This window comes from Sapajus apella, unplaced genomic scaffold (genome assembly GCF_009761245.1).
Source record: "Sapajus apella isolate SASKATOON/1434 unplaced genomic scaffold, GSC_monkey_1.0 scaffold4, whole genome shotgun sequence".
NCBI lineage: Eukaryota > Metazoa > Chordata > Mammalia > Primates > Cebidae > Sapajus > Sapajus apella.
In genome coordinates, this window is record NW_022436944.1 from 28,632,498 (window position 1) to 28,645,208 (window position 12,711).

Genomic DNA, 12,711 nt, shown 5'->3' on the forward strand with positions numbered 1-12,711 from the left:
TCATTTATGACACTTAGTTTCACTGGATACAAAATTCTTGGCTGATACTTGTTTTGTTTAAGGAGGCTAAATAATAAGACCCCAATCCCTTCCAGCTTGTAGGGTTTCTGCTAAGAAATTTGCTGTTAATCTGATAGGTCTTTCTTTATAGGTTACCGGATGCTTCTGCCTCACAGCTCTTATGATTCTTTCCTTCATCTTGACTTTAGATAACCTGTTGACTTTGTGCCTAGGTAATGGTCTTTTTGCAATGAATTTCCCTGGATTTCTTTGAGCTTCTTGTATTTGGATGTCTGGGTCGCTAGCAAGGTTGGGGAAGTTTTCTTCGATTTTTCCGCCGAAGATGTTTTCAAACTTTTAGGTTTCTCATCTTCCTTGGGAATACCAATTATTCTTAGGTTTGGACGTTTAACATAGTCCCAAACTTCTTGGAGACTTTGTTCATTTTTTAAAAATTATTTTTTGTCTTTGATGGATTGGGTTAATTTGAAAGCCTTGCCTTTGAGCTCTGAAGTTCTTTCTCCTGCTTGTTCAGTTCTATTGCTGAGACTTTCCAGTGTATTTTGCATTTCTCTAAGTGTGTTTTTGATTTCCAGAAGTTGTGATGGTTTTCTATTTATGCTATTTCATTGAAGAATTTTCCTTTCATATCCTGTATCATGTGTTTGATTTCTTTAAGGTGGGTTTTACCTTTCTGTGGTGCCTCCTTGAATAGCTTAATAATTGACCTTCTGAATTCTTTTTCTGGCAATTCAGAGATTCATCTTAGTTTGGATCTATTGCTGGTGAGCTGGTATGATTTTTGGGGGGTGTTAAAAACCTTGTTTTGTCATATTACCAGAATTGTTTTCCTGGTTCCTTCTCACTTGGGTAGACTAAGTCAGAGGGAAGATCTGGGATTCAAGAGCTGCTGTTCAGATTCTTTTGTCCAACGGGGTGTTCCCTTGATGTGTTCTTCCCTTTCTCCTAGGAATGGGGCTTCCTGAGAGCTGAACAGTGGCAATTGTTTTTGATCTTCTGGGTCTAGCCACCCAGTGGAGTTACTGGCTGGTATTGGGGAGTGTTTGCAGAGTCCTGTGGTGTGATCCATCTTCAGGTCTTGCAGCCGTGGATACTATTCCAGCACCTGCTCTGGTGGAGGTAGTAGGGGAGTGAAGTGGACTCTGTGAGGATCCTTGTTTTGCATTTTTTGTTTGTTTGTTTGTTTGTTTAGGGCACTGGTTTTGTGTTGATTGGCCTCCCGCTAGGAGGTGGTGCTTTCAAGATTGCATCAGCTGTGATCCTATAGGGAGGATGCATACTTGCCTAGGGAGACCTGGTTAAGTGTTCAGGTTTCTCAAGCAGTGGGCATGGCCATAGAGCTCCCAAAAGATTATGTCCGTTGTCTTCAGCTACCAGGCAGGTAGAGAAAGACCATCAGGTGGGGCCAGGGATAGACGTGTCTGAGTTCAGCCTCTCCTTGGGTGAAGCTTACTGCAGCTGCTGTGGGGGGATGAGGGTGTGGTTCCCAGTCCAGTGGAGTTATATTCCCAGGGGATTTGGCCGCTTCTGCTGCGTTGCCAGGGAAGTGGGGGAGAGCTGGCAATCACAGGCCTCAGCCTGCCTCCACGCAGTGTGCACTCCCAAAGTCCCATCTCACTCACACCGTGCCCCACCAACAGCACCGAGTCTATAACCAGGCAGCCGGTGACCAGGGCTGAGAACTTATCCCAGACCACGAGCCTCCCCACTGGGAAAGCAAGCAGACTGATAGGTTTTCACCATCTCAGGAAGCCTGCAGCAGTGATCCAGTTCCTTTAAAGGGTCTGTGGATTCTCTCTCCAACTAGTATTTGAATCCCATTGGGCTTAACCAGAACATGTATGTTGTTAAAGCATCAATTCAATAAAAACACACCTGTTATTAAAGTAGCCAAGCATTACATTATTGAAAATACTATTTGTATAGAGTAAGTTAGAAAAAAAGGTAGACAACTAGGGTTATTTCAGTAAGAATGCTGACTACTTTGTTTTCAACTACTAACTTTGGCTCTATATTCAGACTTGATGAAGACATTCCCTCCTAACCTTGCATGAATCCTCATCTTGGATTCAGATGCCTCCCTAGACCCTCCCATGGGCTCTGAATAGATGCCAAAGCTCAAGCAACTTCCAATAGGTCTTGAAAACGTACCTATGTTTATTACAGTTTAGTTTTTTAAACATTGTTAGCCATGGACGGTGTGTTTGGCATAATAATAGTAATTGGGTGTTTAAAAATGAACAAGCCATGGTCTCTTATCCTAGGATTCAGTCAGGTGATAGAAGAGCATGTTCCAACTAAGTCCCTCATGCTGTGATGTGGTTAGAATTGTGACGCAGTCCTTTGCATTATCCTGCTATTCACATTTTGATGAGGCTCCCAAACCCTTAACCATTGCACTTTCAACAACTTTGAAACCACTGCTTACCCTGCTCTGATCCTTATTTCATGCCCCCTCCTCATTCAAGAAAAGCACCAGGCACTGATCACAGACTCCCAGGCCATCAGCAGCAGCAGCAGGTGTGAGAGGCTTAGGGGAAGGAGGAGAAGTGTAGCCTCTGTCTGTAAAGGTGAACTCCTGTCTCCTCTAGGATGCAAAGGGAATCTCGGTTCAGACTCTCAGACACCTGGAATCCCTGCTGAGGGTCCAGCGGGAGCAGAAGGCCCGGAAGTTTTCTGAATTTCTGAGCCTGAGGGGAAAGCTCGTCAAGGAAGTCACCAGCAGAGCAAAGGAGAGACAGAAGAATGGCGCTGTGGTGTCCCAGCCAGATGGGCAGCCTCCAGGTACACTGGGGAGAGGGCTTGCTCAGGGCTGTGACCTGGAAGGGTCCCATTCTTGCCAAGGCTTGTTTGCATATGAGGAGGGTATAATCTCTGTCCCCATCAGGGGCACTTCTCTGAAGGGCTGAGCTGGTAGAGTCCTCACAGATGACTGAGTCCCCAAGTTCTCTGTTGAGGAAACAGGATCTGGGGTGGGAGTGGGGGCAGTTGCCCAGGGTCACTTAGGGAAGTTGGAGGAGAGCCGGAGCTGGACCCTGTTGTCAGCCTGAACTGTCCCTAAGCAGACATGCTGCCTCCCTTAGCACCTTCATTCTGTGGTACTTGGTTTGCTGTGACCACAGTTAAGTGTCTCTAACAGAGAGCAGCCTATTCAGTTTCTGGCTCTACACACCAGGCATGCCAGCCCAGGGAGGCAGGCAGAGGCCTGGGAGCATTGAAGCTGCAGGTAGAGGCAAATATCAATCAAATGTAAATTTCCACAGAGCTCAGTTATCCCCTGCTCTGGCCATGGGAGGTCATGAGAGGCTGGGCCAGTTCTGTACTCAGATGAATTCTCAGAGCTCAGAGTTGGTTCCCTGGGCGAGGTCATAGCTGCTACTTTACCATTTGTCCATGCTCTGGGGATCATGACAAGAGAAGACCCTGTGTTTCTGGTGGAACACTGAATTCTGTGGACAAGTTCCCTTGAGTCTGTTCTTACAGAGCAAGGTTATTTGTGTTCCCAGGTTTGAGAGCCCCCTGTTTCTAGAGGGTTCCCAGAGGGCCTGGGCTTCTGTAATTGGAGGCTCTGGGGAGGGCTTCAGTGGGGCTGGGTCTGCTCATACAGGGTGCTGCCCTGATCCTTTCGCTTCGTCTCCTCAGTCAGGGACACATGTGGCCAGAAGGAGGCCAATTCTATATCTCCTGTGTCCAGAAAGAACTGATCTGAGCTCTTCATGCAAAAAAATTTTACCGAGTGTGGTCCCCGCATCTCTGAGGATGAGAGATGATTTTAGTTGTTATAGGGACCAATCATTTTATAACTTATGTTTATTTTTCCTCATGTGAATTAGAAGAAAATAACACTAACATAGCAATCCTGTGAGCTCATGGAAATTACTTGGACAAGTATAAAGCAGGTACTTTGTGTTTAAAAGCATTGTCATTTTGGCATGAGAATATGGTAAAAAATGTGTTGATGACATGGGAAACGGTAATATTTAGTTTAAACTTCTGGTCTTAAAGTCTCTAAGGAAAGGACAGTTTTTAGTCTTGCAGAGAAATCTCAGACAGACGGATATTTGTCCTGGTTGCTAATCTGGCTTTCATGCTCCAATTTAAAGGTACATCCTTTTGCTCATTCAGCCAAATGCTCATTCATTCATTGGTCCGCTCATTCATTTAGTACAGTACTTGCTGAGGTTGACTCTGTGCCAGGGACTGCCACCCTCACCTGGGAAACCAGCCAGGACCAGGTGATGTGATGGAGGCAAACATGGGAGTAATCGGAGATCAGCGGAGGGAATAGACAGGGACTTGGGGAGGATGAATGGAAAAACTCTCAGAATGCTGGCTTCCAAGAAAAAGCAAAGGTATCTTGCTCCTTCTAGGTGCCACGCCTCACCCACTCCCACACACCTTTGTTCCTGTAGTAAAAAAGATTCGCTCAAACCTCCTAAACGCAGCTTGGGGCAAGGCAGTACCAAGACAGGCAATTGGACACAGCCACTTTGTTTTCCAAATTGCATCAAGATTCATTGCCGGGAAGAGGGATCCCGGATCAGCAAGTTTGTATGGAAAGAGAAGAGAGAGAGTGCATCACAGGGAGTCAGGCAAGTATGGATTCAGTCACAACGTAAAATGTGTTTCTTATAGTAGTTCAAGGTCAAAAAATGTTTGAATACAGTTGACCCTTGAACAACATGGATTTGAACAGCACGGGTCCACTTACATGTGGATTTCCTTCCAACTCTGCCACTCCTGAGACAGCAGGAGCAACCCTTCCACTTCCTCTTCCTCCTCCTCAGCCTACTCAACACAAAGATGAGGTCAAGGTGAAGATAAAGACAAGGATGAAGTCCTTTATGATGATCCACTTCTCCTTAATGAATAGTAAACATATTTGCTCTTCCTTGTGATTTTCTTAATAACAAGTTCTTTTCTCTAGCTTACTTTATTGTAATAATATAACATAGAATACATATAACATACAAAACGTGTTAATAGTCCATGTTATCAGTAAGACTGCTCATCAACAGTAGACTATGAGTAATTAAGTTTTGGGGCAGTCAAAAATTACATGCAAATTTTCAACTGCATGGGGTGGTTGGTGCCCCTGACCCCTACATCGGTCAAGGGCCAGCTGTGTACTGCTCTCAGATGATGTGTCTACTCAGAAGTGGAGCTGCCAGGAAAGAGTGAACTGAAGAGAAGGGGAAGACAAAGACAAGCCTGCTGGCGGATAACAGCAATAGCTTCCCATCACTGTGCATGAGATACCAAGAAAAGCACTTTACATACAGCCACTTGGCCCCCAAGCATCTTCAGAGGCTATCATTTTCCCTACAGAGGCCTCCAGAGATTGAGACTTGCCCTCAGCTCCATGGAAGAAAGTGGTGAATACAAACCGAGGTTGTCTGTCTGCCCCAATCTTGGGCCCTCACCACTACCTTCGCTACCTCCACAGCCTGGCCCCAGACAAGAGAAGAGGCAGGGTCTGAGCAGAGATGGGAGGTGAGCATTAATACAGCACCTGTGGGACCCAGGAAGAGAAGAAAGGTGCAGAGCTGGAAGAAATGGTCTACAAAGTGCCACAAAAACACAACGCTCATCTCACACCTCAGTAATATCTCCAGAGAAGGCAGAACCCCAGGGCCAGGGAAAGGCAAAGGCAGTGAAGGCTCCTTTCCCTTTCCTCCTGGCTTTTTTACTACAGGAACAAAGGTGTGTGGGAGCGTGTGGGGCGTGGCACCTAGAAGGAGCAAGATAGCTTTGCTTTTTCTTGGAAGCCAGCATTCTGAGAGTTTTTCCATTTATCCTTCCCAGTCCCTGTCCCCTCCCTCTTTGGAGCTGTCCTGCAGCAGCCTCTGGTGACAGTAGGGTCTTCCTGCAGGGCTGCCTGCACTGGAGTGGCTGTAGCATGGGTGGGAGAGAGGGTAGTGGCCTTGGTGAAGTCCATTTCTAGGACTGCTGAGCCCCTCTTCAGACCTGCAGACTCTTGCTGGTCTTTGTAATGACAGTATGACCCTGGAACACCCGTGCCCAGCTGCTCTTCTGGTCTCTGAGGAAAGTGTGGAACTGTGGTCCCAGCCTCTAATCTAGCCAGCTGCAGAACACCTGATTTGGCAGCAATCATGAAATCTGCTGTGGTTATCACAGCAGACTGAGAGGGAGTGATTGTCCATCTCCAGGGTATTGGAGCAGCTTTCTTCCTTCTCATAGGCTTGAGACCCAGCATGGGTATACTGCAAAAGTCATTCCTTTCTGTATTTCCAGTCAAAAGCCAGCAGAGCACACTGGTCACCAGAGAGGCCCAGCCAAAGACCAGGACCCTGCAGGTGGCCTTGCCATCCAAGCCAGCAGAGCCACCCCCACCAACTCATCAGAGCCGTGGCAGCCATGGCTCCACCCTGACCCAGCTGTCTACCCCCACTCCACGCCCCAGAGTGCGTGGACCCTCCAGCACCCCTCCTTCCTCGGGGCCTGGGATGAGGTGAGCCCCAGATCTGCCCTGTCACCCCACCTGTGGTGGTGGCTCCTGGCTTCAAGCAGCTCTGTTCTGGGCTCCCTCTGGGCTTCTCTAGATAGGAAAGGGGAAGACACATGTGAATAGAAGGTGCCTCGGGTGGGGTCCAGTCTGAGCTCTGGAGAACAGACTTGAGAACCTGTGCTTCCAGCCAAGACAAACCCACCCTCCCCTTACCCATCCTCTATCCCAAGCCCGTTCCCACTCAGGAGGGGCTGGATCCTCAGACAGGCAGGGCTCTACTAAGGGAGAAGCTGGTTGGCTGCTGCACTCCAAGGGTCTCCTGGCTGTCTTCTGTGCCTGAGGGAGGGAGCAGGGCTGGCCCTGAGCAAAGCAAACCAGCTTTCAACACGGTGGAGTTTGGCTTTTGAAGTTTTCTTTCTGGCCCATGCATCCCTCATTTCTTCTCCTTGTGGCAGCACCTCCCCATTCAGTTCTGAAGAGGACTCAGAGGGAGACCGTGTACAGCGTGTATCTCTACAGCCCCCGAAAGTTCCTTCCAGAATGGTGCCCCAGCCCAAGGTTGACTGGGACTGGTCTGACACAGAGACTTCGGAGGAGAATGCCCAGCCCCCTGGCCAGGGCTCAGGTGAGCTGGCATCTTCGGGTGAGTGGGCTGGGGCCACCGGTATAGCCCTTCTCTAACCCGGGTTTCTTGAGGCTCCAGCAACACCTTGCAGCTTCCTTTAGGCTTTCTGATTTGACATCTCTTTCCCTATTTGATTTGGAGAGGATGGTCCTCCTTCCCCTAAGATGTTTCATTGGGATAGTAGAGATATCAGGAGAAAGCTAGAGTTTGAGCAAGGTTTTATTTTGCGCCTTGTTTTGTCATTAAATTGTTAACTGTGGGACGTTGAAGGCGAGACCACTCACCCCTTTTCTTCTCCAGGTTCTCTCCAGTAGAGAATAAACACTGTGGCCAGCCATGGGTGATCAAAGAGAATGGAGCATCACACCTGGGGTCCGTTACGGGGGCAGGGGGCTAGGGGAGGGATAGTGGGAGGGAGGGTGTGGAAGGATAACGTGGGGAGAAATGTCAGATATAGGTGATGGGGGTATGGAGGCAGCAGACCATCTTGCCGTGAATATACCTATGCAATAATCTTGCATGATCTGCACATGTAGCCCAGAATCTAAAGTACAATAATAATTAAAAAAAAAAAAAAAAAAGCCTTGCTCTATTTGTGGTGACAGGGCCCATGAATGCCTAAGGCATAGGCTTCCTGTTAGGGCTGGATTAGAGGAACAACCAGCACTTGAGGCCAAAGTGGGGGCCCCTCCGGCATCCCTGAATCCAGATCCTGATCTTATGCGCAGGGCTGGGTTTGCAAAGCAGACTCTGAGTGTGCGGGGCCTTACACAGGCACACTCAGAGTCCGCCTGGAAAAACTCTCAGAATGCTGGCTTCCAAGAAAAAGCAAAGCTATCTTGCTCCTTCTAGGTGCCACGCCCCACATGCTCCCACACACCTTTGTTCCTGTAGTAAAAAAGCCAGGAGGAAAGGGAAAGGAGCCTTCACTGCCTTGCCTTTCCTTGGCCCTGGGGTTCTGCCTTCTATTACTGAGGTGTGAGATGAGCGTTGTGTTTTTGTGGCACTTTGTAGACTATTTCTTCCGGCTCTGCACCTTTCTTCTCTTCCTGGGTCCCACAGGTGCTGTGTTAATGCTCACCTCCCATCTCTGCTCAGACCCTGCCTCTTCTCTTATCTGGGGCCAGGCTGTGGAGGTAGCGAAGGCAGTGGTGAGGGCCCAAGATTGGAGCAGACAAACCTTGGTTTGTATTCACCACTTTCTTCTGTGGAGCTGAGGGCAAGTCTCTTAATCTCTGGAGGCCTCTGTAGGGAAAATGATAGCCTCTGAAGATGCTTGGGGGTGCACTCTAGCCAGCCTCCAAACTCAGCCACAGTGGCGGGGAGGGTCTGAGAGAAAGAGCCACACTGCCTTCTGGATCAGCAGGCCTCCTGCAGGTGCACCATGGCCCTGGGAGTGCTGCAGGCCCACCCCTCTGCTTGGCTCCTTCTGTGAGGAGAAGGCAGTATGATATCATGTCTTTATGATATTTCTTCTTGTCTCTGTGTGAAGACATTGAGGAACTAACTGCATGTTAATGATACAGTTCATTCCCCACGCTGAGCAGAGGTCCTGCTCAGCCTCTCAGTAGAGGGAAGCACAACTTCCTAAAGCCTCTATCACCAGCCATGTCATTAAGTCTGCACATTCACATTTTCAGAATATGCCAAGCCTCTGTCCACTGGGTACCTGTTGACCTGGCCTTCTTTGTCTCCTTGCCTCTCTTTTTTGTGATTGCTCAGCCTTCCTCCTCCTGGCCTTTTTGCTCATTCCCTCTATCCACACTGGAGCCTGGACACGAGACACGACCCGCAAGGATGAAACGCTCATTTTCTAGGCTTCTCTCACTGACACAGCCACTTCTTCCCCTTCCAGGAACACTGGTGCAGTCAATGGTTAAACACCTGGAGAAGCAGCTAGAAACTCCAGCAAAGAGGCCTGCTGGAGGGGTCAGTCTGTTTTTTACGCCCAATGCTGGGCCACAGAGGGCTCCCATACAAGGAAGGAAGCCTCAGGTAGGATATGGGATGCTTAGAGTTTGCCCTGCAATTTCCTACAGAACCAGCTCTGAGTTTGGGAGTCCTGGGGTAAAGGTTGGGGAGGGTTCAGCAAGTGTCATCCTTGGCCCTACTGGGACATTGCAGGTGATGTCCCTCTGTCCCTGTGCATGTGGAGAGATAGCCAGTTTGGAATACTTGTATCCAAGTTAACTTTAAAAGGCCTTTTGGTTCATTATACAAGCAATGCTCAGTAAGTTTGGATTCTCCCATCTCCTGCCTCCAAGAGGGCGTTGGAGCTAACTCTGTGTCTGGCTTCCTGCAGTCGCCACTCTTTCAGCTCCGTCTCATCCCACGATGGGCTCCTCCCCAGTCCTTCACTCTGCCACAGACCCTAACACATTATGTGTGTGGATTGGACTCCCCCAAGGGTGTTACTGGAGTGGCCTCACATAGCACATCAGAGTCAGTAACAGCACATGACAGGAATACTTAGATACCTTTGTTTTAGAAACCTGAGCCTTGCCTCAGACTCTAGCCCACCATCAGATTTTCTGACTTAGAGCTCAGATGTTGAGCTTCCCCAGCACCATCAGAGCCTCCTCACTGCCCCGTCTCTTCCGTCAGGGAACAACTAGCACGCTGCTGTTATTTTTCTTTTTTTTTTTGAGACGGAGTTTCGCTCTTGTTACCCAGGCTGGAGTGCAATGGCGCGATCTCGGCTCACCGCAACCTCCGCCTCCCGGGTTCAGGCAATTCTCCTGCCTCAGCCTCCTGAGTAGCTGGGATTACAGGCACGTGCCACCATGCCCAGCTAATGTTTTGTATTTTTAGTAGAGACGGGGTTTCAACATGTTGACCAGGATGGTCTCGATGTCTTGACCTCGTGATCCACCCGCCTTGGCCTCCCAAAGTGCTGGGATTACAGGCTTGAGCCACCACGCCCGGCAGGTTGCTGTTATTTTTCAAGCAGAAACCTTTAGCGCTCCTTTTACTTCACATCCTTTCTCACATTTCTCAATCAAAAAGGTGCATCCTGGGGTAATCAGTGCTATTGCTCTAAGATGTGGAAGTGGTGGGTAACCATTCTTTGGTTTTTGGCAACACTCCCCACTCTTTACCACATAGTGTGTATTACATAGCTCGTGTATGTTTGTGAGTAATGCATCCAAATGATTGAAAAGAAAAAACTTGTTCCTTTTTCCAAATTGTGAAAGAGCACCAACAATCCCAAACAGATGGAGAGGCACTGCTCAGAGCACGCTTTTGCCCTGCACCCTGTATGGGTTCTGATTGGTTGGCCTTACATTCCTGGAGAAAATGCATAGAATGCCTTGCTTCAAAGCCCAGGTGGCCAGCAGGGGCACTGAGGACTCTGGAAGGGAAGGCCTGGGCTGCTATGCAGGTGGCTGTGATCTGGGGGTGGCCTGGCCCTTGTCCGACTTCGAGCTGTCCTGCTGGCTGCAGCCCAGACCCTTCCAGGTTGAAGGACTCCCGTTGTTCCCGAGCTCCTCTCATGCTCCTGCAGTCAGGATATTTACCAGGCCAGAGGGAACCCATCTGAGAGGAGGTGGGAAGCTTGAGAACTTGGTTGAGCTTCTAGCTCTGTCAAAGCGGGAGTTACACATCTGCACAAAGTTTAAGTGAAAACAAGAGCAACCTGATCTGCACAGAGGTCTTTCTTTCCAAGACACTTGCCTGGGTTTGGTTAGTAGAATTTCAGGGGTATCTGAAATCACCCTGACCCCAGGTCACTGAAGCAGGTTCTCAAAGGTAGCGAGACTTGGGAAGGCAGGAGGAGTAGCATCTCCCTATTGCTTTCTTCCCGATCTGCATTTGTCCTCATTTCCATTCTGCATTCCCATCCTGCAATGTGCTTAGCTCTCAGCCACCCTCCTCCCTTATCAAAATGCATTTCCTTCTCCTCTTTTCCTCCTACAGCTTTCTGAAGATGAGAGTGACTTGGAAATCTCTTCCTTGGAAGACCTTCCTTTGGGCCTGGACCAGAGAGAGAAACCCAAGCCCTTGTCTCGCTCAAAGCTCCCAGAGAAGTTTGGCACTGGTCCACAGAGCTCTGGCCAACCCAGAGTCCCTGCCTGGTGATTCACCCCAGAGGCTGACCGGCTAGAGGGTTCGCTTGGCTGGGGCCAGCTCAGGTCCTCTCCAACAGAAGAGGCTTCTGGGCCTCTCGTCTTCACAAACAGCCAAGAGATGGTCCTCTTGGAGAGAAGCAGTGGCGGGAATAGATAGGGTCTCATCCCTCCTGCCCTGTGAGAGGCCTTGCCGTAGAGGGCCACAGGTACCTGACTAGGATCCCCTGGGTCCCGAGGCTTGAGAAAGGGTTATAACAGGACCTTCAGGTAGTCTACCTCCATGTCTCCCCCAGACTGAAAAGAGTCAACTGGCTCTCTTTTCCCAAGCCTTTTATAAAGCTGCAGGAGGCCAGGTGTGGCTCACATCTGTAATCCCAGCACTTTGGGAGGCCGAGGTGGATTATGAGGTCAGGAGTTCAAGACCAGCCTAGCCCATCTCTACTAAAAATACAAAAATTAGCCAGATGTGGAGGCAGGCACCTGTAATCCCAGCTACTCAGGAGGTTGAGGCAGGAGAATCTCTTGAACCCAGGCGGCAGGGATTGCAGTGAGCTGAGATAGCACCACTGCACTCTCAGCCTGAGACTCTGTCTCAAAAACAAACAGATAAAAACCGCAGGAACATTGTGGGGATAGGTCCTATCTGGGGTCCTTTTGGGGACATGCCTCAGTCAGTCATTCAGTGATTGATCCAAAATTATTTGCTGAGTGACTGCCTACTCTGCACCAGGTTCTCCAGCCTCTCACTGCTGAGTTGGGGTACAGGCAGAGGCTGGGGCAGAATGTCTACAGCCAGTGCCGGCACAGGGTAGTAATCTAGTGATAGAGAACGGGTGTTGCAGGAGCGTATAAGAGACCATCCAACCCAGCCTGGGTGATCCTGGAGAGTTTCCCAGGGTTGTGATATGTGGCAGGCCTACTCATGGGTTGGAAAGGAGAAGGGCCACTTGGCTGGACTTCATGTCCCCAAAGGATCACACATGTAATTTTTTATATTATTTCCAAGATCAGGTTTTATACATAGCCATTTTATATTTTTAGTGTGAAAAACATTAATATATTATATGTAAACATTTAAATATAGCACAATGTTTTTAACTCTGGTATGTATTTCATTAGTTTTGGAGCTTTCAGGGGGTTGGGAGGGAAGGAAGCAACTGCATCTTAATTGTGTCAGTTTAGGTCTTTTGGGACACAGTTTTGAAGATGGAGTTACTGAGGAGCTGCACATGGGAAAGAGGAGGTGGAGGCAGGATCTGGCGGGGAAAGGCCGCAGAGTGCAGTGCTCATCTGACCATGTCAACAGAAAGAGGAAGGAAGCCGGAGGGGTCAGGACAGCTCAGGGCATCGATGTGCAGTTGACAAGGTCTCCACTGACCCAGTGGGGAGCTCCTGAGCAAGAACCGCCCACTTGGGAGTCCCCATTGTGCAGAAATGACCAGGCCCTTGTGCCTGCACCGCACTTGGCCATTGGCTGGGGCGACCCAGACTGAATGAGACCTCGACTTGAAAGCTGGAGTGAACCT

At 49.1% G+C, this 12,711-nt stretch overlaps 1 protein-coding gene across 8 annotated transcripts in view; it reads left to right on the forward strand.

Annotated features, from left to right (window-relative positions):
* The window catches only part of DZIP1L (DAZ interacting zinc finger protein 1 like), a 50,597-nt gene extending 38,992 nt beyond the window's left edge, over positions 1–11,605 (forward strand). For 5 of the 8 annotated variants that reach the window (XM_032265520.1, XM_032265489.1, XM_032265510.1 and 2 more), the window contains 4 exons: positions 2,613–2,805; positions 6,277–6,493; positions 6,946–7,115; positions 8,971–9,332. In XM_032265520.1, the coding sequence (XP_032121411.1) occupies positions 2,613–2,805; positions 6,277–6,493; positions 6,946–7,115; positions 8,971–9,305 (915 nt within the window). In that variant the 3' untranslated portion in view covers positions 9,306–9,332. Of the gene's footprint in view, positions 1–2,612; positions 2,806–6,276; positions 6,494–6,945; positions 7,116–8,970; positions 9,333–11,033 lie in introns of those variants that run through there. The other 3 variants (XM_032265529.1, XR_004264811.1, XM_032265542.1) reach the window with 3 other exon arrangements.
* The last annotated feature ends 1,106 nt before the right edge of the window (positions 11,606–12,711 follow it).